The sequence below is a fragment of the Cygnus atratus genome, chromosome 4 (assembly GCF_013377495.2).
Source record: "Cygnus atratus isolate AKBS03 ecotype Queensland, Australia chromosome 4, CAtr_DNAZoo_HiC_assembly, whole genome shotgun sequence".
Taxonomy (NCBI): Eukaryota; Metazoa; Chordata; class Aves; order Anseriformes; family Anatidae; genus Cygnus; species Cygnus atratus.
This window is the reverse complement of record NC_066365.1, coordinates 63,694,970-63,722,390: the sequence shown is the minus strand read 5'-3', so window position 1 is coordinate 63,722,390 and position 27,421 is coordinate 63,694,970. Positions and strand designations below refer to the sequence as shown.

Sequence of the window (27,421 nt, the reverse complement as noted above, 5' to 3'; positions counted from 1 at the left end):
AAGGTGAAGAATATGTGTTAGTTAACCAGTAAGAGTTTTTGTTGCTAAAGGTAGCCTTAGAATCTGCTCCAGTACCTGGGAGCATCAGCTGATACCCATTGACTTCAGTGGCTGCTGAGCAGGGCTTTTTGTTGTGCAAGTACATATGCATGCTGAATGAAAGTGTTAAACAGCAAATACTCAGAAAAATAGCATTTGGTGTGTATTTTTAAAAGCAAGAATATATTTAATATGACTACAATGTGCTTTATTAGGCTTTGCTACTAACTGAGCTTCAGTGACATTTAGGTAAGCAAGACTGGTTTTCATCTTGCATTAGCAGGTACAGTGCAAGATAAGCAAATTGCTCAACCATTGTCAAAGTATCAGGAGTTAGTCTTTTAAGACTTTTCTGTGAATTAATACAATGTGAGGCTCACTTACATCTATTGGATAAAAACAAATTGCAACAAATCAAAAATACAGTAATCTATAATCCAAGTTGGAGAGAAGTTTTTTAGTTTTTTATGTTTAGAATGCTTCATAATATGAATGCTTCATCACTCAAAGGCTAATCTGGCTTTTGACGTATTTAAATAATTATTCTATTTACATTTATACAGAAATGGGTGATATTGAGGCAGAAAATATCATTTGCGTAACTTGAATGGATATGTAAGGTAGCATTGTTCTCTTTGGCTTCCTGCCTTATCCTTTCCATCGATGAGTGTGATAGGAACATATTTGTAGAAGTCAATGATTTCTTTCACAGAATTAAATTTCTGGGGAAAAAGGAAAATTGTAATTATTCATTGACACTGCAAGTACTATATGTTTTTGTCAATAACATTAAAAGAATTGCAAACGACAGCATTAGAAGTAGGCAATATTTTGCATAGAATTATGATTGGACAGAAGCTATCATAAAAGGAAACGCAATGGGATTTAATCCGTTTATTTTCTTTGTGTCTCCATCTTGTGTGATAGAAAGCAGCTGTCTGCTTGGAGCAAAAGGGGAGCATGTCTAGCCCCAGGAATGCAGTGAGTGACCCCATAAAAGTCTGTGATAACAGATGCAATGATAGGTTTTGAAAAGATGAAGCAACTTTAAGTTATTACTAACTTTATCCTATCAAAATTACTCTTAGTTTGTAGTACATGATATACTGCTGGTTTCTCTGTTTTTTGTTGTTGTTTTGTTTTGTTTGTCTGTTTTTTACATGTACCTTTTATTTTCCCATTTGATTTGCTAATTAAGTCACTATAAAATCCCTTTAATGTACGAGATCAGGAGGGTTTCAGCAGAGTTTTAATTTTGTTCCCGGCTGTGAGAAACAATGATGTCCCTTAAGCCCATTCATAAAATGATGAATGTTTGGTTCAAGGTTCCTGAACTGGTCAAGTTGCAACTGAACCATTCTCAAACATGTTGAGACAATCAACATGAGCTAGCAATTGCGCTTGCAGCCCAGAAAGCCAACCATGTCCTGGGCTGCATCAAAAGAAGCATGGCCAGCAGGGTGAGGGAGGTGATTCTCTCCCTCTACTCTGCTCTTGTGAGACCACAGCTAAAGTGCTGCATTCAGGTCTGGGGCCCCCAGCACAAGAAGGACGTGGATGTATTAGAATGAGTCCAGAGGAGGGCCATGAAGATGATCAAAGGTCTGGAGCACCTTTCCTGCGAAGACAGGCTGAGGGAGTTGGGGTTGTTCAGCCTGGAGAAGAGAAGGCTCCAGGGAGAGAGATCTTATAGCGGCCTTCCAGTACCTGAAGGAGGCTTACAGGAAAGCTGGCGAGGGACTCTTTGTCAGGGAATGTAGGGATAGGTCAGGGTTAATGGTTTTAAACTAAAAGAAGGGAGATTTAGATTAGATATTAGGAAGAAATTCTTTCCTATGAGGGTGGTGAGGCACTGGCACAGGTTGCCCAGAGAAGCTGTGGATACCCCATCCCTGAAGGTGTTCAAGGCCAGGTTGGATGGGAATTTGAGCAACCTAGTCTAGTGGAAGGTGTCCGTGCCCATGGCAAATCATTCTATGATTCTATGAAAGCTACCCTCACCTGTCCTACTGGTGAGAATCTGTCCTTGATTCTGCCATTCTGATGGTTAGCAATCCTCTACTTCTTTACTTTCCAGTCAATTCATTAGTAATCACCTTGTGCCATTGACTTTCAATTTAAATAGTACTCTTCCCTCTGTGTGTAACTTCAAAGCTTTTGCAGGTGAGACAAACTGACTTCTAACTTTAACTCTAGAGGTAAGTGATCCATTTCTGTCATGGATCCAATCACGTGTCATGTGTGATCACACCACTGTTTTTCATCTTGAGCTATTCTTTGGATTCATTGTTAAGTCACGAGAACAGTACACAGAAATGCAAGTATACTGTTAGTTTAGTACTTTTAGTGCTGTTTCTAGAAGAAATGCATGGCTTATTCTATCACATTTCCTATATTCACAGACATACTGTATACATGATAGTATCTCATGGTAATCACTGTCACTTCCACCTGATCCATGCCCAGTTTATAACAAGAGGATCAGATGAAATCTGATTTGGCAATCTTGTATTTTTTTAAGAATCAAAATTACTTGATTCAAAGCAAATGTGCTATTTTTTAAAAGTTTTTGTAATTTTTACTAATATAATTTTGATCCACTCTGCTAAAACCATGCATTTTGTATGTAGCAGATTAGCAAAGTAGATAATATTTAATTAGAAAGTAGAAAATATTTAATTTTTGTGTCATGATGAGCTTTAAATGTGAGCAAAGATTTGAGTTGTTTGTCAAAAGAACTGTGTACAAGAAAAGTAGCAGTGTTATAGTTATCTTTGGATCTTTAATAATGAAAACTGACTGGAATGGGGGAAGGCAACAACCAAATAAATAGTGTTTGCTTGGAAAAATAACCCTCCCACATTATTTCATGGTTTCTGAATATCCTTTGTCCCATATTTTTCCTACTTTCTCATCTCTTTTTAAAGATATTAATTCACTTTTCGTTATATGAGGGACAGACAATTAGAGAATCTGGTTGATTTTGTAGCAATAGAAGCAACAGACCATGCTGCCAGATGTATGAAGTTGTACAGATTTTAAAATTTCTACTTATTTTAACAAATTACAAAATATGCTAAAGTTATAGGTATAAAGATGTATACCTGGAAAAGGAGGACTTTCCGCTTTACTTTGCAGGTGATACTTAGGATAGGTAGAAATATTATACATGCATAGGAAATTTTCAGTTATTTAAATCAGTATTTGAGCATGGCATGTAAAATTAGGTTTTAAATTACTGTCTTGAAGTTACATGAAACATTGAGACATACTTGAAACACCAGTATTGTAAAAGAAACTAATGAAACAGCAAAATTGTTATGTGTGGAAGTTTATAATAAATCTTTGGTGTTAAGAACTTGTGAAGTGCAACACAAAATAGACAATATACAATAAAATAGGCAAATATACAATAAAATAGACAATAGACAGAGGTCATTTTACTTACATCATCTCCTCTGAGACCTGTTCCCAGCGCATACTGTTGGCTGTCTTCTAGAAAACGTACTTTAATGTTGTATACTCTTCTTCCATAATAGACAACCAAAACATATGGTTCAGTGTTTGATTTCTTTGAACAGTCTCTAACCAAGAAAGTCTCATCCTGTATGACACAAATTATTATAGTAGTTATACCAGTAAATCCTGGTAAAAGTGTATCATAACATTTGCCTAGAGCTGGTGTTTGGGTGTTTGGTTTTAAATCTTGCAAAACTAGTTAATTTTTACAGTGCAGTGTTATACTGTATCAAGAAAATATATTTTTAAATGAAGTTTGATGGTAGGCAGTTTAGCAAAGCACTTACTTTAAATGTAGTGAAACTGTGTTTAAATCAATAATTTCCATGAGTCAAATATAATTAGCATACATTTTGACTGATGATAGTGAAAAGCATGGCTTGATCAACGCTGCTGTCTTGTACAATGTTAAGCTGAAATTTTTATTGAAGCTCCATGCTAGTAAATAATCTTAAAATGAGATATCAAAAGCCAAATCAATTAAAAGAAAAAAGTTAATGAGTAACAGTAAGAAGGAAGAAAGGATAGATAATGACATTTTTTCTTTTTAAAAAACAGTGTATGATTTTGGTTAATTTCCTTTGGATAGAATAATGATTTATGATACAAGGACATGGTCTCTAATGCTTGTTATGACCTCTTAGTTTTAAATTGTAGTGAGTCTTAAGCTGGTATGATATATATTTACACTATTGGGGTAACCTGGGTGTGTAATAAATCCTTTATGTAATTATTACAACAGTTTCAATTATAGTTTCTGTTTTTAAGGACATGCAATAATAAAAAGATACCCATGAAGTGTAACAGTGAATATAGAAATAATACTGAAAAACGGCTTTGTCCACTTAATGTGTGTTCTGAGTTGACACCCATGCAGAACTACCCAGTAGGTTGTTCATATACATAAAGTTCAGTATGCAATTAAATGTTTGCATGATTGATTTTAGCAATTTCATTCAACACAGTGAAGATTTTCATATGCGTAAAGAGTTCATGAACCTAAATGTTTGTTAGAAAATGTTTCAGATTCTGTGATCTGGCTGTCTAGTTTTACTCTTTTGTAGGAAGGCCTTAGAATAAGAAAGTTACCAGTGATGGAACTAAGATTCCAACATTAATTCCTTCAAATGACTTTATCTAATTCTGATCCATGTCAACTTGATATTTCTCATTTATGCAGTAGAGGATCAGAGGAAGGAAAAACAAAATGTCGCTTTTTCAAAATTACGACTCTATGGAGTGTGTTCTCATATATATGGTTTTATTTTATTTTTTCCTTAACTGTAACAATGTTTGAGACTAGAGTGAAAGAATATGTAAATCAGAGAATCAGAGAAGCTAAGAACCGCTGACAAATCTAAGCATTTCACAAGTTTTTGGATTCTATGCGAATAATAACAAATTATTGTCACTGTAGTAGGAACTACAGGAATTTCTGACGAGAATTGCCAACTGCACCAGGAGACCTGAACTTTTTTTTTTTTTTAAGGATCGGCAGCTAATGAAGAAACCAAGAGATGACAATAATCAAGGAATGCTATTAATCTTATTATATCTGATTCTGTGCTTGCTGCAATCAGTAGTAGAACCCATGCTGTGGGGTGCAAGACTTTTTTCTGGCCAGAAATCAGATACAAAAAAAAAAAAAAAAGGGAAAAAATGTATTTATGCATTTCAGTGAGACTGTGCTAATATTGAAGAAAGCTGCTACAGTGTATTTCTACAAGAATGTTAAAAAATAGAGTCATTAATTCTTAAATGGATACTTTCTGGGGTTTTCACAGGTAGCTAAGGATAGGAGGTTATAAAATCTGATTTACTTTTGAATAGCTGAAAATCACTATGCTATTCCCAGCAGATGCTATGAATAAATTGAAGTCCAAAAAATATACCTACATTGTTGTTCTTGTTGATAGTCCTCCTGGGTGCAAAGCATTGAGCTGTAAGCCAGGATCTGGTATCAGAACTAATCCCCACACTCAGCTGTTATCAAAGGCACACCTTTACTAACTGCTTCTCATTTATGCTCCCCTACACAATCACAGAGCGGCTGTATGCTTTGCTTTCCAAACTCTTTTCAGAGTGGGCACTTCAGGATAGTGTAGTCAAATTCAGATCTGATGGGAGGCCTCAAGCCATTACTCTGAATGCAATCAGAAAGAGCTCACTGAGAAACTGCCTTCTCTCTCCCATTTGCCCTGGGATCCCATACCGTATTTAAAATTATTATGCACAGAAGTATTCTAAAGAAACACTGTAAAACCCTATCAGACTGGAAGCCCAGTGGAAGAAGTTAAATGACCACAGAAAAATTAAAAACACTGGAATAACTTGATGCTAGCGCTCTTTGGCCTGGCTGTCCTCAGCAACCCTTCGCAGCTCATTCTGATGTGGGTCTGCCAGAACACCAGGGCAGCCACCAGGACGTGTGGGATCCCTTGTGTTGTGTGGGGCCCCAGCCCTTCGAAACTCCCTGCTGGCTGTTAACCCATGGCAGTACATCAGCCCTCATGCTCCTGACTCCTTCAGTGACTGCAACTCCCTGGAGACTGCAGCTGAGAGGTTTTGTGCTAAAAAGTTGCCCTCAAAAATAGCAATCACTGCATTCTATTATATTAATAAGTAAATAAATCCAGCCCTTCACAGTTTGGGGTACTCTGGGTTGGCTGATGGGTTGGAATGTGTCTTTGACGTTTCAGCCCTGAAGGCTTGCTTTCAGTCTCTGAAGTAGTTACAAGATAAATGGATTTTATGCCTTTTGTTGACCATACCACAAACCTTTTTTAAACCCAACAGAATTATTTTTATCCACCCGCATTGCCCAGAGTGAGACAGTGAGAGCAGAGCGTCTTTCATGTAGGTCACAAGCCAGTGCTAGCTGCCCCGGCTGCTGGGCACTGCTCAGAGCACTCTGCTCAGCGTCTCCTGCTCCCAGGAGTCATCCGTCCTTCTGCTCACCCCACGCCCTCCAGGCTGTGCTTTGCAAAACACTTAAGCATAATAATGACTGCAAAACAGCAAGATAGGTGGATGCCCATATGACTAGTAGTTAATTAGAAATAAACAAATACTGAAACATACTCCTGTCCTTAATCCTGTTGATAATGTCTGATGTGTTAATTAGCAAACTACTTGTTGGTGTATATGTGTTTGGTAGTGTGGCAATTAAGAATTTTAATGTAAATTTGTTTATCAGAAATGCAATAAAATCAGTTGACAATATTTTTAACTCTTTCTATATTTTGTATCAAATCTAAGTTGTTATGGATTGTATAGTTAGTTTACAAAACAACAACAACAAAAAAAAGTAAGCCATTGTGGACAGTTTAAAGACATATTCTCCAAGATTTACACCACAGATTTCAAGATAAATTGTACTTACGGTGTTCTCCTGTAACAATGCCACCTCTGCTTCATGGCGATCATATTCTCCAATGTACCATTCATATTTGTTTAAGTCCTTAATTTTAAGATATCATAATCAGTGTTGAGAAATTCACCACAGCTGGTAGAAGCAATTCCCAGTGAAAACTGATTAAATCAAATTTGCCTTTAAAGCAAATTTATCATGGTTTATTAAAATGATTATAATGCATCTATATCTAGAAATTGTTTTGGAAAATCTGTTTCAAATTAAACATCTAAATTCTTATCATGTTGGATTGTTTTCAGGGGTGCTGAAAGCCCACAGGTTTCAGACTATTTAATTTCTTAGACAAATATATTTAGTAGACCATATTTCTTAGTTGTGTGCATGCTATAGAGTGATAATCCCATTTAAAAAACAACAACCCTGCCTTCATTAAGCAAAGTATTATTTACCTTTTCAGTGGGCTGGGTAAGAGATTTCATTTCCCGTTTTACAAGTGAATGTTTTGTGAATGGTTTGTTTTCATATGATGTGCACTGTATAGGAGATGGTGACCTCTTCACTGACACATCCTCTACATTTAATGTGGGCTCTGTAAATTCAGAAAGAAAAACAGTCATATTTTTTAAACTTAAATTTTAGCTTCATTTTACCCTATCTGTTATACACAAGAGAATAGCATTTACAATTTGGAATTGCAGTTTTGTGTTCTCAACCTTTACAATTTAGAACTGTTATGACTGCTCTTGTGCTAATGCAGGACCAGTGATTTCAGATTCATGCCCCAAGAAATTTAAGACATGAGTTAGTTTTCTGATGCCTTTTAACTGACATCACTCTACAAGGTTCTCGTACCTGTAAGCACAGCAAAATATTATATGTAAATTATAATAAAATATAAAATACTAAATAAAATAATAAATACGTGGACATTTATGTTCTACAAGTGTAATTCTGCTCTGCATTTACCTTTCAAACCCCTTGCATTTGTATTGTATCCAAGCATATTAAAGCTCCTCATTTATCCCATTGCCAGATGGCATTATTTCCACCAAGCCTTAGAGGATTCAAGGCTCTGCTGTGCTGATGAATTTCAGTTTGCTCTGCAGCTTGCTGCAGTGAATAAATTTAGGGCCAGGCCTCATTTTTTGGATACGGAGTAGTGAATTTGCTCTTGCATCAAGAAAAAGGTGAAGGCAGAGCTCTCAGGCTGCACGCTCCTGCTCCCTCCTTTCCTGGTGGGGTTACATGAGCCAATTGAGGTTGCTCAGGCAGCTGAAAAGCGTCCTCCTGAAGCAAGTGATTTGCAGTCTATATTTAATATTGCCTTTTAACAGCACAGCACCAAGGAGTGCACGGGATGGCGCAGGACCACAAAGCGTGGGGTGACATGGGAAGGCTCAGGCTGGTGAGGCTGCAGTGGAAACAGCGTGAGAAAAGCTTCAAGATGTATGGTTAGGAAGCATTTTGCAGGTGCACACCATGAGAAAAAGAAATGGTTAACTGCAGAATAAAAACATCATATCCTGCCATAAAACAGAAGGCATTTTTATTTGTTTTGTGCAGTGCTGCTGGTAGAAATGAATTAGTGACTATTGTAAGAGTAAATGAGAAAAATGTGATTATCGATGGCTTCCATCTTTTCCTTTACTGTCATAAGAGACAGTAATGTTTGCCAAAATGAAATTTCATTATGTTTTATCTGTTGCTCATGTTTTATCAGATTATTCTGCCAATACATAACATATGAAAGTTTTAAAGAAGTTCAGAGACATTCTTTTACAGAAGAATAATAGTTTTCATTGTTTCATGCATGTACCATGTGTCTTGTTCTGGTTTACAGCACATTGCATTTGTGTTTAAGCCAGTAAACAATGTCCACTGATGTCAGTAGGAAAACAACCATATTCATTTATATTCATTCATATTCAATAGGCAATCGATCCCTTCAGAAATGAAATTACTGAGCCAATTGTGTAAAGGGTCTGTAACCAGGCATCTACATTTTTTTTCTGCAGATTGAGTCGTTAAAACACCCATATGCCACCATTCAGTTTATTAGATCCTGAAGCTGTCATTTGTGTTCACATTTCATTTTTGGTGGCTGTCCTCAGATACTTTATTCTTAAAAAGAAACCCTGCAGCTAGCACTATGTTTGCTTTGTGACTGGTGTGTTCTGTAGAATTTCTTTCTCGTATGTCAAGAAGTAGAAAATTCTCTTACACTGCTTGCCAAGAAATTAAAGAACAGTTTAGACTTTTACACAGAAAATAACTTGTTTTAAACAATAAAGGATAAAAAAAATCAATCAGAGTGAGAGAAATATATATTTACATATTGTAAAAAATACAAGGTTATTCGTACAAATCCAGTAAAGTTAATAATTTCTTTGTAAAATATTTTTTTTTAATCCAAACATGGGCTTTAAAGGACCACGTAGGATAGCAGGGGTGAAGGCCACTTCTTTGTTCTGTTCTGTCCCTGTTGTTTCACAAGGGCAAGGAATTTAAGGAGATAAAGTGAGGTTGCGCTGTCCCAGAGGGCCTGCACGTGAAGGACCAAAAGCAGTGGTAGGAATGGCAGGAGTTTCTGAAGAAGAGGTTGGTACAGGGAACCTAGGAAAAACAAGGAATTGTGCGTAGATGAGAGGACTGAGAGACTCCTGAGAACAGCCCGAAACAGAAGTAAAGGAGCTTATGGCACGAAGCTGAGGGAGGTGGGCTTGTTTGGCCTGACACAGGCTGAAGTCAAGGTGAATCCTTCTTTATTTGAACAAATAATACAGCCTGTATGTGCTTCCTGGTGTTCCTGGCTTTTAGCATGAATTCAGATTATGCAGCTCATGGGTTCTCAGCATGGCTTAGAGGTTTGTATTTTTGGTAGAAAGGGCATTTGCAGTGGCAGTTAAGGGAGAATACAAAAGTACAGTAAGTGTAGTCAAAGACAGTAGAAAGTTACCAGCATGGATGAGCCCTGTACTCCTTGGGGCCCCAGAGCCACTGGGTCTCCCAAGGCATGCACTCTCAAAGACTTACTTTAAAAAAAAAAGAGATAAAATATGAGATAACTTGGCTGGTGCACTTTTAATGACATTCAAAAAACCCAGAGACCCAGAGAATTCAAAAGACCACGGTCATGTTATTTATATGTACTCCACTTAAGGTTTAGACACACTTCTTTGTCAATCAACCTTTTTATGAAAGACCAACATATCAGAGAGTTTCCTTTCTATAATATTTCCTCTTTAGTATATATATGTGCAAAAATCATAATTATACAACATAGTGATAAATGTTTTCTTTTCCTTACACAATTCTTATCATGAAGTTTGGCTAACAAAGGGATTTTGCTTTTCAAATATCTGTAAACAGATGACATTTTTATTATTTTATTTTATTTTATTTTATATGTTATTTTATGTTATTTTATTTTACTTTAATCCTTTCTCTTTTGGATTTATGGAATTGCTTTTTAAAGCAAGCATAACTTTGACAGCTAGGGATAAGTCAAATAGAACTTTTGGGCTAAAGGGTTAAATACAAATAAAGCCATGTTTTTTTTTAGAAGAGATTAGGTAGAGAGGTTGACAGACACCAGATACAATATGACACAACAGCAAAAAGCCAACACAGCTTTTAACTGTGTTTGTGGCAGCATCATCTTCCAGATTACAGAGTGTGCCCGTGAATGTGGTGAAACTCCCATGTGCTGCATTTAGTTCTGTGAGTCTCAAAAAAATACAGGGACAATGACAGGAGTGATGTTGCCATAGTTACTGGATAAGCCACACCACGGGCTGGGGCTGAGCAGGGCACCCCACAACTGCTACTTTTGGCTCCCAGTCCCTTCCCTCAGGAAACACCACGCAGCCCAGTGAATTTCCTATTTCCAGCCATAATACGTTAACAGGCCTGTCTGATAATGCCATCTACAAGTCCTTCCCTCTAGGAATCCGTGATAAACCTAAAGTAGTTTCCACAAAGAAAAGATCAATGTATTCACTTACACAAAGTCATTAAAACCAAGGTAGCTGCTATATAATAGCCTGAACATCTGCAGCTTCCACCCATGTCAGCCCAGCAATTTGCCTTCTCCTCTTATCCCTGTTGTCCTTCAGCAGCTTGTCCAAATCTCCTTCCTTTTCTGGGTGTCGGGTTTTGTAGTGGCTTAATGCCCTTGGGTGCTAGGTTAGGCATTTCTTAGCTTTCTTGAACCACGCGCAGGGTACAGCCAAGCAAGTAACTCCTGTTGGTTCTTCATTGCTATTGACTGTGCCATTGTTTTACTTTTTTTTTTTTTTTTTCTTCTGCTTGCTTCCTTTAACAATCCCTTTATACTGCCTCAATGCACTGAAAACACCCAGTGCAGATGCACACACATAGAAACACAGATCTGGTGCCTACTGTGTCACAGTTTATCCATTCCTGGTTTAGTTTTCAAAGCTCTTCTCTTCTTACCTGAGCTGCAAACATTCTTTGAGCTCTGTATATACTGGAAGCTAGGAGAAAGCAATGAAAGTAACATCAGAAAAATATTTCTGTTAGCGGCACATATTTAAGTAAGAGTAAAATTACAGAGCAATGCATAGCTGTGCTGCCCCAGAACACACCTTCATCCTACAAATTGCAGCCTTGGGCTCTCCTGAGTTTCAGGTGGTAATTTTGTATTTACCAGCTTTTGACAGATTTCTCTTCCATTAATTTCTCCAGTCACTTTTTGAAATTACATACATTTTTACTCCCCACGAGCCTTTGCAAGAGTTTCATGCTTTAACTCCATGTATTAATGATTCTATGATTCTTTGATTCTATAGTGAAGCACAATTTCCCTGTGTCTGTTCTGAGCCCACCCCCTGCTAATTTCACCTGATATTTCCAGTCCTTCCATAAGGAAGATGCAGCAAGCAGTTGTTCCCTGATGCTTGTGATTTTCTCGCTCACTGCTGAGTGCCCCAAATTTTGTAGTAATATTAGTTAGAACTGGGAAATGCACTGGACAGATAACTTCCCATAACAGAGCCACTGGTACCACAGCACAAGAATCAAAATACTAGGGGTCACAAATACTGGTAATAATTTTAGGTATTACAGGTAGTAATTTTATCTTGGAGAAATGCTGTCATCATCAAGAAGGCTAGAGGAGAGATTCTGTCTTATCAGTCAACTGTAGGAAAGATGTTAAATTTTTGGCATAGTTCCTATACTTTATCCTATACTTTTATATTTTGTTGAATGCTTTAGGAGAGATGTGGTAGAATTACATTCAAAAACTTATTTAGAAAAGAAAGATTTGCAAGGTTAGAAAAGTAGTAGAAACTGTGGCAGATTTCTATGGAATAATAATTGGCCTTAAGAAGGCCAAGCATATCTTCACATATAAAAATGGAAAACAGAGGGTAGGGAAAATGCTGAGGCTGGAGATGACAGAGCTACTTCGTATAGTATATTTAACACCACTGCAGGGAAATTGAGGCAAAATATAATACACTGGTATGCTATTAAAGATAAAAATTGAAAGTGTATTTATAATAGCTTAAAAGCAATTCCCAAAGACCTGTGCTTCAGGGCAAAACATTATATATCACTACATGGCATCAGAAAGTGATATCTTCTTGCTTTTATTACATAGTGAAGTATAATTTGCTACGTGCAGAATGTTTAGTTTTTGAAGCATCCAGTACAAGCTCATGAAATTCTTATATTCCTACCTGGATTCAGGAAGATGCTTTATTTTGTACTGTTGTGCTTGTAAAGTCAATTCGAGTTTCTTCATCAAATCTGTAACTATGAATAAAAAGAATGAGAACTTATTGTATCCTCTCTTGTGTAACTTTGACAGTATTCTAGCAACTACCACAGAAAAAAAATTGTTAACCAAATTTGTGTACAAGGGGAAGCTTAGAGAAAGCTAATAGGCTACAATCAGTCTGATTTAAATCAGTCAATTAATGATTAGAGTAGGAAACATTACTGTGGTACTGAATGTTATATGGTGATGCTGAACATTGCAGGTTTTGCTGGTGCCAAATATGGATTAACATAATATGGATTAACATAATGGTAAATAGTGGAGAATGCTGTACTAGAAGCATACAGAGAGTTCATAAATCCTTTTTGTAGGGCAGGACAGATAGAAAACAAATGCAGTCAATAGTACTTCTAGCTGAAAATCGGGAAACCGTGCCTTAATCCACAAAAGGAACTGCCAGGGGAAATTATGAATTCATTGACATGGAGGTGTAAACAGCATAACAATTAGTCTGTATCTGTCTTCAAGGTATTTTCAAGTATTTTTTTGTTTCATGGACCTTCATACAGACAGAATAGCTTAAGGTGGTTTTAAAACATTTTATGTGCATCTAAAGAATTGACATATTTTTAAAATGCTTTTTGAAAAAACAAAACAAAACAAAAGCTGCTATTTGTAGCTTTAAAAATGTAAAGCTTAAAAAGACAGATTTTTAACTCTTTAAAGATTTTTCTTTAAATCTCTTTTAAGATTTTTAACTTTCTTTTCACTCTTTTTCCCCCTAGGACCTTAAAATTTTGGTTTGCTTAGAACAAATGTGATGCACTGCTTCCCCAACTAGGTGTAGCTAATGCAAATTAAATCCCTTTTTCCACTCCATTTTCCAGAACCGTTGAGGTCACTCTAAATCTCTCAGTTCCCAGCAGATGTATACCTGGGGGATGTCTATTACTAGTTTTAATTCAGAGCCAGACTGCATAATCCCGTACAGTAGGATAGATGTCAGGTTCCTGTACTGAGAACTACATCTGGAGTTTTAATGATAGGCTATTTTGTTCTTGGGATATGAAAGAAAGAAAACAAGTTAATATATTTTTAAATACTAACCTTTTTCTCTTCCAGATGCCTATATAAAATGATAACATAGACAGTGAATATTTTTCTTTTGATTACCAACTTGAACTTACCACAACAAACTCAACTATCTTTTCATTTTAAATTCAGACATTCAGTTATAAATACCTGATCACTTTGTCAAAACCTCAGGCTGAATTTTCATTTCAGTCCACTGGCAACAATGAGAAATGAATGTTTAGGGGTATAAGTGAACACAGGGTGTATCACGATGATCACCATTTTCATGATCACTGTCATGCATCAGCTTAATTTACAATATGGCTTTCCTTAACTGATCTTCTGTGAATTCAAGAGATTGATTTTGATTGACTGGAGATACACTATCCAAAGATTAAAATCAGTCATTTCTTTTCAGACCCTTTAGTAGAACAATTACTTTAACTGTCATGGCAGATACTTCATTCAAAATCACTGTGTGCGGAGTCTCAGTACAGCATATTATATTGCAGAGAAGTGAACAATAGATAGGTGTCTAGAGACCACAGTTGGATAAACTTTCACTATATTTCTGTAGTATTTTGATTCACGCAAGAATAGTAATTATTTTGATTATTAATTTGATACACATGAGAATATAATACATAAGCATTAAACAGAAAAAAAATACTCTTTGTAAATGGTGCTTTTTTTAGTCTTCCTTAAAACTTACCTCCCCATTAATGTTTTTGCATTACTTAGAAATTCATAGTGCTATTCATATTGGACAGGACCTAGGCAGGTCATTAGACCAAGCCCCTGCTCAAAGACTAAGCTAGTTGATGAGGCCAGGGCTCAGAGCTTTGTCCAGCTGAGTCTTGCAGACCCACAGAACATAGATTTCACAGCCTGTCTGGTTAACCTGTTCCAACACTCTTGAAATTGCCCTCATAATTTTTTTTTTCCTTATTTCTGGTTGAAATCTTCCTAGTTTCAATTTGTGATCATTGCCTCTTGTACTTCAACTGTGCACTCTGTAAAGTGCCAGCCTCTGCCTTCTTCTCGATAACCTTATTTTGGGTGTTGGAAGGCTTCTAAGAGCCTGGGGTTCCCCTGGGGTTGTCTCCTCTCCAGGCTCAGGGAGTCCAGGCCTGTCAGCCTCATTTCACAGGGCAAGGGCTGCACACCCCAATAGTGTTGGTGACCCTATGTCCATCCCGCTCCTGCCTGCCAGCAGCTCCTTGTGCAGCATTCCAGATGTGCTCTGGTGAGTGAGCTCCTCCTGACCCTTTCCTACAGCTCATCTGGGTCCTGTTGTGTCTGGGTCTGCTCTCAACCATTTTGACCTGCAGTTTGATGTCCAAAAACTTAACAAGAGCATATCCTGTCTCCTCTGGGTCACACTGAAGCTATCTATGTCTTAGGAGCTATACAGATGGGAAGTGATCCATGTTATGAAATATACAGTATTTCTCCTTAAGATGTAGCTAAACAATGAGCTTACTAGGAGCTGCAGCATTTGTGCAGCTGTACAGTGCCCAGCCAGAAATATTAATTACAGATGTAAGATATTTGTTGTTCTTGGGGTTATTTTTATATTTGGTAATGAGTCATCATCTAGGAGAAGACAAAGATTTTTGTGTTAAAATATTATCTTTCTTGGCAGTAGCTCTTTTTTTTTTTGCTTTAATTGTTAATTATAATATTACAATCAAAGCATGGTTTGTAAAAATCTTTCAAAGCAAAGGAGTTTCTAGCCATGGGAGGGGTGAGGTTCTGGGATAGCCTCCCATTCAGAGCTGTGGATCAGAAAAATTCAAAGGATTTTGAAGTTAGAGCTAGATCAGCTTATGGGTTTGTGATACAGCTTCTGTGATAGGAAATGGCTGGACTTAACCAGTGTAGAAATTACTTTTTTTCCTTTGTTCCCTTGTAATGAGATAAAAACATTTTACAAATGTATTACTGTAACAAATAGAACACAGTAAGAAACACAAAATGATGTAGATTATAATCTATCATCTCTGAATTTTACAGCCTTTAACATTCTGCATTATTGTAGGGACTGTATCTCTTAATACATCTTACAGGAAACCACTAAGAAATTTCTGTTTGTCATAAGTACCCCCCCCCCTTTTTTTTTGTTGCTAAGCCCATTTTTTCTGCTTTACTTCATTGACAGGTAGATTAGGTGGTGAACAAACTTTCTAAAAATTTTTTTACAGAAACTGGGATCTGAAAAAAAAAATCACTTGCCTTTACCAGTCTCTGAGAAAAGATAATGCTTTATGTTGCATTTATGCCTACAGGTGAGTTCATGGCATCATCTCTCAGTTTCTGCCCTCTGGCCACAGGCAGCTGGTATGGGGCTGCAGGCTGCACTGGGAGAGGAGCTCAGCTTGGAGGTGAGAGTGGGGAGCGAGAGCCTTTATAGCCTCTGTTGCACACAGGAGCTCAGTATCACTGGCCTTCAGAGCACGAGTGCCTCTTCCGCACATTTTTCAGACATTTGCAGCATTTGGCACTTAGGAGATGTGCTTTTATTTGGATACCTGGGGAGGTTGCTATACACTGTTTGTGTTTTTATTTCTGAAAACAACTTCAGGATGTTAGCTGTCATTCACAGAGTAGCCATTTTGACAGTACTACACACATTAAAAATAGATATATTTATGACCCAAAGCTAATATGGTTATTATACTGTTTCTACCTAACAGGCTAAGTTGCGACTGAAATAATTGTACTTCTGAAGCTACACAGCCATGAAATGTGTATGCTTTTGGTGGTAATAATGTATACAAAGATGATTACTTACTTCATTCAGTTCCCTAAGAGATATATGCCTAGTAAAGAAAGAAATATACGAAAAAAAAATCATTATCATAAAATAAAAAATGACTTTGAGTACTTAAATACTTTGGTTACATCATCACTGAAAATTAACAGCCCTTGGCATTTTATTAGTGCTATAGAAATTCAGAGGCTGGTAATTTTTTGACATAAATTATTTGCAAGAAAAGGTTATGGACTTCCATAAAAGAAGAACAGCATCCGCAGAATTCATTATGGTAAATGAGAAAAGTCCTTGTAAGGATTGATTCTGGGGGGAAGGGAGAAGTGATATGAAGGATTATGAGCTTTTTTCTCTACTCTTACTCTCATGCTAAAAATCTTATTAGAAACTTTAAAGTCAGCTATAAACAGATTTTCTTGAAGACTGAAGAGTTTCAAAAATGAAACGTTCATGGTGGCAGAACGCAAAGTATAGACAAAAGGAAATGCAAACCAGGAACTTAAGATGCAAACAGATAAAGAGAATTGTAGAATGCTTCTCCTGGTCCTGATTCAAGCTGGTATTTAGGTATTTTTCTGCCTTCTCCTGATATGCCTGGTCAACAGGAATACCTTCCCCTAGTGAGAAGGATCATCAGAAAGTATTGTCCCCCTCAAAAGGGACAATGTATCAAGTCTGGCATATTTTGTTGGATGTCCTAGGTTTGATGAACAAACTTTTCAGCAGCTTGCATTTAATAGCAAAAGAGATAGAGGTCTAAATTTTAGAAGTTATTTATGAACGTAAAACAACAAGGACATCAACATGCTGGAGCGTGTCCAAAGATGGGCATTGAAGCTGGTGAAATGTCTAGAAAACAGGTCTTACAGTAGCGACTGAGGGAACTGGGTTTGTTTAGCCTAGCAGAGAGGAGGCTCAGGGCTGACCTTATCACACTGTACAATTGCCTTAAAGGAGGCTATAGCGCAGTGGGGATCAGGCTCTTCTCCCAGGCACCAAGTGATAAGGCCACGGGAAATGGCATCATGCTGTTTTGGGTTTGGAGAGATGCTTTTGTGTTAGCATGTGCAATTTGTTAGCTTGGACTCTGAGGTCATTATTTGACAAGGAAAAGTCCATATGTAGGATGCTGGGTGCATAGTAAAGTTAGGAGGTAATAAAGGTGTGTTTGCAGGGAGGACTCCTCTACGAGGGGACACACCACTTGTATGGCCCATTCCATTTACCACGTTTAAATCTCACCAAAGTTTCTCAGATACATTCCAGCATCCTGCACATGCCCATGTTTTACGCAGATGTTTATAGAGTGTATAAATAATGGTGTGTAATTTTATAAGTCTTCCAAATCTTGTTGGAAAATAGGATGTGTGCTCCTAAATCATGCCTGCAGTTTGACAGCTTTGCTTACAGTCTGGCAGATAACTGTGTAGTGCTGCACTCCTCCATGCTGCAGTCCATACATATGTTTTTTCCCTGCAGAGCTGTGACTGGATTGGTGATGGGTGACAAATATTTTGAGTGAAGTGCTTGTGTCGGAAATTTGTGAAATGCCTTCCCAGATTATGTGTGGTCTTAGTCTTTGCCACTCCCCTTTCACTCCTGTGATTAAAAAAAAACCCTATGTCAACTTAAAAAAAAAAAAAAGACTATTAGAAAGATTTTAGTATTTATAACTGCAATACAGAGCATTGTGTTTATGATTTTTGCTGCCACTCCTTACTTCTAAAATAAGAAATTACATGTATTTATATTACAGACTTTGGTTTTGTAAAGGACCTTTTGAATTCTAGCACTATGCATACTGATGACTGCTGGCAAACACAGCTTGAAATAGTTCTCACAGCTTTCAATTTTATATGCTGTCCTACGAAGGGAAGGGATCAGTCATGAGATTTGGAATTTCTCAGCTGTAGGTCAGGTCACACATCTGAATATGAAGCTACTTCATATTAATAAAATGTCTTAACAACTGAAAGCTTCTGTAACTTAATCCATGAAAAAAAATTTAAGCACCATTCAGGAAAAAATAAAACATACTTAGAGTCAGCTCCTTAAGTATATACTTAACTTGGAGTAGAAGATTACTTCATTGATTTGTAAGCTGCTTTTTTTTTCTTTCTCTGTGGTATTAGTACTATAGGATTTGGACTGTGGTGACTTTTGTAAAATGAAGCAAAATTCCAACTTGACAAACTGAAATTGAAACTATTTGGGGAAGGATGGACAGAACTGACATATTTTCGTTGGGCCCAAACATCTGGCTGCAATAGGTTTTCACAGAGAGGCGTCTGAGCATTATACCCTGTGGCCCCAGGATACGTACCACTCCTGTTCCCAGCACATGCCCACCACCTTCCCCATTTACACATGTGTGTTTTGGTCACACAGCAGGAGTGCATCTGTTTCCATGGCAGTGAGCAGCATACATTCATGCTCATGTGGCTAAGCATGCTTGTTGCATGAAAAAAGCAGACAGTTTCGTAACTTGGCATGCACATGGTCTGCCATAGAGCTGGACACTAGTGGTTTGTGCTGCAGATCCATTCTCTGCTGGGTTTTGTATGACAGAGGATGGGCTACAGGGATCTGGTGTAAAGGACTGGTCTCAGGCTGGGGCAAGATTTCTGGCTGCAGATTAGTCATTTCTTTTGCTGAATGTAGCATCCTTGGGTTATGGAGATATTTCTGTATTTCTCTGGCACAGTCAGTGTATATTCCCATCACATGGTTCGCTATTACTCGGTTCACCAACTGTGCTAAGCAAGTGCTATTATTTTTGCTTGGAAGTGGTTGCAAAACCTCTAAATGTCAGGAAAAAAGTAGGAAAAACCTTATACTAAGTGTTCATGACTTTTAGTCTACTTTTCTACTCCTTTTCGACTTCTACTTTTCTGCTACTTTACTTCTTTACCATTATTTTGGCATTTTTTTCTTTAAAGAATGTTAGTATCAGATTACTCTAAATACCCCTTCTCTTGATTATTCACAGCTGTCTAAAGAATCAACATTTATTTTCCTTAAGTAAAAGCAAAGGTGCAATGGATGTAAAGTCTGGTGATTTTGCCAGGGAGAGTGTTTTAATTTTCAGGCAATCAGCATGAAGAAACATAGCAGTACCTTGTGAGCTTTGCTGATACTGGAAAGGTATGTGCTTGGCTGAGCGTTTTCCTGGTGTGAGAGACCTGGCTGCTTATCTTTGGCTCTGGAGGAAGTGGTTGATATTGCTTTGGCAGTGTCTTCAGTGGCCTGAAGAAGTCAAAGGAGAATTGGAAGAACTTGTAGAGTATAAAGGAGGAACAAGAATTATGTCTGTTGTAACTGCAAGCTCAAAAAAGGAAAATACAGGATTTTTCCAAGATTTTTTCAATGTATTTGTGCTGAGTTTAGCTCAGGTCCAGGATTCAATAGCAAAAGTAATTTTGGATAATATTCTAAATTTGCAAGACATTACTGTACTATGTTCTGTGCCACTTAACAGTACTTTCATACACTTCACTGGTATGTGCCAAATACAGCTCCTCAGTGCTGACATCTCTGGGTGGGTACAGCTGTGTATAGAGCCCAGCTGCAGAATACGCTGCAGTTTACTTAAGAAATAATTTGAATGTCTGTAATTCTAATCACATTTTAAAACTGATTTACAGCTCTTACTGCATTTAATATAGATGGTGAAGAATAAGCTTGGAATTTTTGGATTACCCTTTGAAAGTATCTATTAACTACAGCAATTATTATTGTTTGAGATTGGAAAAAAATCAAAAAAGATTTTTTTTGTGTGTGTGGGCGTATCATAGAAAAATGTATTCATACGTATTCATGGAACAGAGCTTGGCCTGTCTTCTGTGGGAGTGATTAAAACTGCTACAGCTGGATGTGAGCACTCGTCAGCACTCAGTGCCCTGAGCACACGTTTTGGGAAATGCACAAAAGCCATCTCTTAAGTGATCTTACCGTGGAGGAGGCAAAGGCTGCTAGGAAAGAGAGAAAACAAAAATACATTTAAGCTTTTCTTCCTCGTTTTACTAAAAGAAGTGTTGCTATCTTAGATTAAGCAGGCATGTCTGTGTCAACAGTCAAAGTTTTATGTAGTCCACAACACATAACATCATACTTTAATATGCCACTTTAAAATCACTGAGGGGTAGAAGATGCCTATACAAACCATGAATACAAATAAGTGAGATAATGTAGGACTACAGATACAAGTTCTCTCATCCTTCAGTTAGTGCGAGCAAAATTGGAGTGTGCTTTTAAAAAACTTTCAATGGCAAAATGCCCTGTAAAAAATCTAACTGATGAGAGATTCTGCTTACCTGGGGTCCATGTATTTTCCCTCTTTCTCCTAAAGAAAATTGATAATAATTGTTGATAGAATGCTGTCCATATAATCCACAAATAAAAGTATAGGCTTATTCTAGTATTATTATTGGCAGTCCACCCCCATCCACCTGCCACCCTGTTCCACCTCCAGAACTCTTTGTTGTCTCATCACATGTGGGTTTTGTTCAATCTACTTTATTTAGCCTTTTTTTAAGGATGGATTTGGAGATAGATTCAGATGCAATTTAAAACTCCTTCTCAAACATTTGTGCTTCTCTCCAATTAAACAGTAGACTACTTGTTCTTGTATAATTATGGCAGTCCTGGAAATATTGAGAGTCTTCTTGTATAGTAGCCAGGTAAATCTTTTTAATATCACTCACAAACATTTGTTTCATAAGAGACATAACTAGAAATTACCTGAAGCTAAAGCAGGAAAAAAACAAAGCAAAGCAAAGCAAACCAACCAACCAAAAAACAACAAAAAATATTTTTGATTATCTCAGCTTCTCAGCTCAAAATATAAAATAAAGCAAACTAAAAACTCTTCATGATGCTTGATAAAACAGAGTAAAGTTTGTTTTTACCTCTGGATTTCAGAATGAAATATTTGAAAGTGAGATTTTTTTTTCATGTAATTTGCAAATTTAAACACTGTTCAGAGACTTTATATGTGTGCTTATCAAGTTATTTAGGACTTTTTTTTGGTCTGTTTTGCTAAAAATGAAAGTAAATCTACGCTTTTTGTCATTGCTGTTGTTTCCAAATTTACCACAATTTGACTGATTATTTAAATGCACATAGGACATCTTACTAGTAAAAATTATTTTACTCTATTTGCATTAGAGTTTGGTTTTGAAAATATTTTCAGAAGTTCTATATACTGACATCATAAGTAACGTTAAAAGTGATGCAAAACAATCTAAGTTCTCCTTCAAGTAAGCCAGAGCAAGTTGCTGTGAACAAAAATACTGACACCTTAAATGTTTAACCATTCTAGAAAATAGCTGTTGAAAAAAATTTTGTGCTGTTTATGCCATCTTGTGGCAAAGCTACTAATAGCAGTGTGTATGAGAGTAAACATTAAGACAAATTTAATAATAGTGTAGTTATTATCTAAAACTATTAGATTACTCTACAAGCACTGTTAGCTCAGGAAGTACTCAAAAATATGTTTAAGTTACACCTTCGAATTGCAGAGTTTAATTTACCTTTCTGCATTGTCCTTGGTTCATCTTTAATGATGTCAGCACACATCTCAAGAAGGCAGGCAAACACATATAGCCAACTCGTAAAACGTTGTGGAATTTGAGGCTTTATCAAACCATCCAACTGTCAGCAGGACCTTTCCTACTAATTTCTGCAGATTTTGAAGCTGCCTTGCTTGGTATTTCTCTCAGTTCAGCTTTCGTACAAGCTATATCAGTATTTGCTCATAAGATTCAGTCTAACCTTTCATTTTCTGAACTTATACTGCTTACTTTCTCATCATCTGTAGGAATTACTTGGCTCAATGCTTTGAATTAAAGTATGAAATAAAAGGAAAAATGTAAACAGATTCTTTTTTTAATGGAATTCTTTGTATTATTTTTCTGACTGGTCAAATGTAATACTTACTCTCTGAAAATCAGCCTTTACATCAAACATAGAAAGTGATCATATTTTGATAATTGCATTTTTTCTGGCAATATTTAGCAAATATGGTTCAAAGATTTGAAATGATAAGAGAAAAATCATAATTCCCTTTCAAGGTGAATGATATTTAATTCTTCAGTACTTGGTTTCATGATATTTTGCTATATCTAAAGTATATCAAACATATAGAAATGTATATAGAAATTTATTTAGAAATATACTTTTAAAATAAACTTACTATTGAGTAAAATTGTAAATTAAAGGATTTAATAGTCAGAGGCCTCATTAAGTTCTTGAAGAATAAGATTGCAGTCTGTCTACAAATTTGTCACAAGAAATAGAACAAACGCAGTGGATATATATCTATATATAATATATACCAGGTAATACTATAGATTTAGCATGTTCTGAGTAGGAGAACATTGTCAGATAGCTTTTATAAATATATTTCCATTGAGAAACAAGGTGCTCATGGGATAAAATGTATCTCCTTTGTTAAATAATTACTTAAATGTTTGGTTGTCGAAACAGCATTCCACATTTTGCAGCAGGTTTAATTTGGAAAGCAGCTGCTGTTCTGAAAACTGTCTTTTCTATCATCTTCAATGTGTACCTAATATAACAAAGCTAAATATGGAATCAGCATATTCTATTTCTGATTGCAGAAACAGATTTTTTTAATTATACCTCTAATAGTCAGCATGCTCCTCCCCTCTAGAGCAGACGTGCGTTTCTGTTAATAAAACAAAGTAAAGATGTGATCTTAGGCATTGTTATTTGAAACTAGCTAGTAAAAACATGTCTATTCTTCACTGGGATGCCCCATATACTTTGTAGATCCAGTCTTGACTTTAGGCATCAACAAACAATAGTTAGTCAAGAGCACATTGTTGCAAAGTGAAACAGGAACCTTTGTGACTTTGGAAAAAATCAAATGTTATGTGGCTAAGACTTTGACTGGACCGCTTGTAGCTTTAAATGATGTGACAGAAAAGAGGAAATACCATTTGTGAACAGGGTTTAAGGTCTTTACTTACAGCCAAGTATTGAAGTGACTGACATGGGTGTTGGCTGCTCATCTCAGAAGTGATACCTGAAGGCATCAGATAACGTTTGTCTGTAAAAGAGGAAGAAAAAGTAAACCTTAGTAATTCAGTGATGCTGTGTCTCAATATGAATAGGTTTAGAACATGTTTACGAGGTCAGGTGATGCCATTTTTATAGCATTTTCATTTTGTCTTTTCTGAACTTCTACATTATTTTAGTAATGGTATTGAGGCACACCTCACTGTGGTTAAAAAAAAAAAAAAGAAAAAAAAAAAGCCTTTGTGAGCTGATGCACAGTTAAGGCAGATGTTTGATGTAGGCTGTGAACATATCAGTGATTCTGTTTTTCACTGGAACATTTGTTCTTGGAGATGCCAACAGCCTTCTTGAATGAGTTGTTTGGGTTTAGCAAGGGGTGGAGGGGGTGGGTCTCCAGAGAACATCTTAATTTTTACTTTAGCCTCTAATAAATACTGCACCTATCGCCCTCTAAAGGAAGTGGGCAGATTGTTAACTGGCATGTTTTCAAGTCATTACTTTGTATCTCAAGGGCATTTTTATTTTTCTAGGAAAGATGGCAAAATGGGATGGTAGCATGGAATTCATGTATCAATGCTACATCATAGTTACTGGGCATAACATGCAGGTAAAAGGCAGCTTTTTGTTTAATATGTTTTCTCCAAAACCATAAAAAATAAAAGTTTCTTTTTGATATTTTGGGACAGTTACATAAACCACAGAAGGTACTGGCTGTTGACGTAAAATCTTTTCTAACCAACATAACTCTTTTCCAAACAAAATGCCCAAATGACTCTTTGGAACATTATGTAAAATATCTGGATGTTCAGACTCATTGTGATCTGCTCACACACTGATAGAGTTCTCACATAAAAAGCCATTTATTTGTTTAGACATCAAACTCATACAAAAATCAATGGAAAAATCTTCACAGACTTTGATGGGAACTGGAGCAAGTTTTTATATATATATACACACATATCCTGTAAATTCAGATTGTGTTTGGCTTCTGTTTTCCATTCTTCCTCATCTAGGATTTCCTCCATTTTTGTACTTTTTATTTTGAAAATACTTTAGAACCTCTATAATCCATGGCTTCTAGCCATGTTTAGTTATTAAATTTGACTTCAGATAGCTTTAGTAATCTAAAACTTGACTGATGCAGCTATCTTGTAAAGTTAAGAATACCTTCTGAGAAACACATTCGAAGTAATTGTTAATTACTGATATTAAAAGCAGCAGAAAATACCTTTTAAAAGAATGCTGCATTCATCCATCTGCAAATTATCATCTGGAGGAAATTTTTTTTTTTCTAATATGCTTTCCATCTTAAAGGTTTCTAGGCTTAAATAGCAGTGAGCTTTTCTGTAAAGGTTGTAGATTTGACTAGTCAGTTTTTGCAAATGGGATTATAGAATTTCTTCTAGAAGGTGGGATTATAGAATTTCTTCCATGAAAGCAATACCAAAATGAAACAAACACATAAACAAACAAAACCAACAAAAAGCAGCATCTAAGTATTGATTTAACATACCCTAATGGAAAAAGGGGGTGAACATGAAACTGCAGACAAAGTTCCTCTTTTGATCCTGCTCACTAGTTTGATCCTGCTTTATTTTTTTCAATTAAACTATACCATTAAAATAAATACCAAGAATGAAATAAAACCAAATGTGTACTGTTCCTGCTTATGTCTAGGTTTGGCCTACTTTCAGCAAACAGAAAAAAAATAAATACCTGCATATTCAGATTCCTGTACAGGTTTGGGAGGAAGGATTCTCAAAGTATGTATGGGTTCCAGAGTGGAAGAATTTATTGTCTCATAATCATCTTCTTCCTTCTCGTATAGATTAGAGCATGATTTGAAGTCAGCCTGATCCTCCCCTGTGAAATTTTTGTTCTGGATAAAAGACGTAGAGATATACAGATAATGCAGATAAGTTTAAGTTCAAGATTAATTTCAGATTTGGAAATAAGTGATGGCCAGAAAAAGATATTTTGGTACACCGTACATTTTCTGATGGAAATTGAAGGGTTGAAAAGTAATTGAGCAAGAGTTTTGAGGCTCTACATTTTTGATTTTGATTCATACAATATCCTTTTGGGAGGCGGCTTAAATCTCCCTGTCAGCACTCTTGAAAATGCATTGAGAGTGTTTAATTTTATGATCATTGCAGACATTTGAAACTATGCCTTTCATAATATTATCCATGTGGTGTTTGTATTGTACTGACTGTTTACATATATATATGTTACTTGCAAGAATATATCAACTAGCTCATCACAAATTTCATGCTTTAAAATAAAAGCATGCACTGTTTTGGGGATTTCATGCTAGCAAATTAGCAGTCCAATTGACTCAAGATGTCTCTGGATGTGTCTACATACTTGGACCAGGTTTGCTCAAGATTTCTTTCTGGAGTCCTGCTCCACACTTCTTACTCACTGTTTACATGCTGGGACATCACTGCTGGCATACTTCTGGAGGAGAAATGCACAGGCAGCACATAGCTGAGATTATTGCCGTATCAACTCAGCTGAGGGCACCCAGCAGCTCAGTTAATAATGTTTTGCTACTGGAGACAGTATAGGTACATCCACCCACTCACAGCATACTTGGATCTTCTCTGATGTTTGTTTTGAATTTGCTAATAATAGAGAATCGATAGCTTCCTGAGGTGTCTTCTTCCACTAGTTAACTATCCTTTCAGTTAATGCTTTTTCTCTTGAGTGCTACAAATTAAACCAATTTGTTTCACACTCCAAGGACACATACACACACACACAAAAATTGATTACTATCCACTTTATTTCAACCTTTATTATGTTTAATGTCTATAATTATACTTCCTTTTAGTCTTTTCATTCCTAGACTAAAAAAGAACAATTCTTTAAAGCTTTAGTTTAAAGCTTTTCTGTGCTCAGACAACTCAAAGGATTTTGAACCTTATATCCTCAAAAGGATTTTGAACCTCATACCCCCAGCGTTACTTTCCTAGAAACTCTCTCCAGGTTGTACACAGCTTGATGAAAACATCACGTGGACATCCAAGAATATAGTGCTTTAGACAGTACATATCAGGGTGAGGTATGCCTTTTTATAACTGTACATATTGCACAAAAAAATAGCACTACACCCTAGACATACCCCTGCAGGATACCTGCATTTTCAGGGTACTCTTCTGGGTAACTCTTTCCAGTTTAGCAGCAGGCCTACTGTGAGCTAGACTGAGGGTGGATATTTTTTCAATCAATTGTGCAAACACTTTACACATAATATACATAATATACATAATCTAGGCCAGGTTTCCACAGTTTGCTTGTGAGACAGTCTTCTACAAAATGTCAAAGGCCTAACAAAAATCAAGATATATCACATCTACTGTTTTCTTTCTCCCCAGCATGCTCATATTTCTGCCAAAAAATTATTTTGGTTCAATGAATGGTTCTTCATGTTCACAATAACAGCTTTTTTTTAATAAACATACTTAATATTTCCAAAAAATGCTTTCAAACTGACTTTGTGTAATAGTCTCTCCAGGTATCCAATGAACCCTCAGAAACTGCTTTCTTACTTGTAAGAAATTGATGTTACCTCTGTTCTCCGCTGTTTTAGGAACCTATGACTCCTTGAAGAGTTCCCAAAGATAATAAATTAATATCTCAGAAATTACTTCGAATACTTCCTTAAGTGCTTTCACATAAATAAATATTCTCCTAGCAGTTCTTTCCTTGTTCTGCTTTTCACCATTACTGCCTTCTATTTTTATTAAATCCATATAGTGTATGAATGTAATTAAGCTTTCTACAAAACCTGAAGCAGCCACAGTATCAATTACAGCAGCCTTCTTCTGTCATCATTTATTTGTTTAACTTC

General features: G+C 36.4%; 1 protein-coding gene across 1 annotated transcript in view; it reads right to left on the bottom strand.

The window, feature by feature from the left end:
• Positions 1-629: 629 nt before the first annotated feature.
• The window catches only part of CLNK (cytokine dependent hematopoietic cell linker), a 67,601-nt gene continuing 40,809 nt past the window's right edge, over positions 630-27,421 (bottom strand). The window contains exons 5-18 of the mRNA XM_035547150.2: positions 25,282-25,444; positions 23,517-23,596; positions 23,167-23,212; positions 20,838-20,866; positions 20,476-20,495; positions 19,642-19,770; positions 16,546-16,573; positions 13,785-13,803; positions 12,637-12,706; positions 11,387-11,427; positions 7,381-7,520; positions 6,941-7,018; positions 3,488-3,643; positions 630-761 (exon numbers count right to left, since the gene is read on the bottom strand). Of these exons, the coding sequence (XP_035403043.2) occupies positions 630-761; positions 3,488-3,643; positions 6,941-7,018; positions 7,381-7,520; positions 11,387-11,427; positions 12,637-12,706; positions 13,785-13,803; positions 16,546-16,573; positions 19,642-19,770; positions 20,476-20,495; positions 20,838-20,866; positions 23,167-23,212; positions 23,517-23,596; positions 25,282-25,444 (1,131 nt within the window). The remainder of the gene's footprint in view (positions 762-3,487; positions 3,644-6,940; positions 7,019-7,380; positions 7,521-11,386; positions 11,428-12,636; positions 12,707-13,784; positions 13,804-16,545; positions 16,574-19,641; positions 19,771-20,475; positions 20,496-20,837; positions 20,867-23,166; positions 23,213-23,516; positions 23,597-25,281; positions 25,445-27,421) is intronic.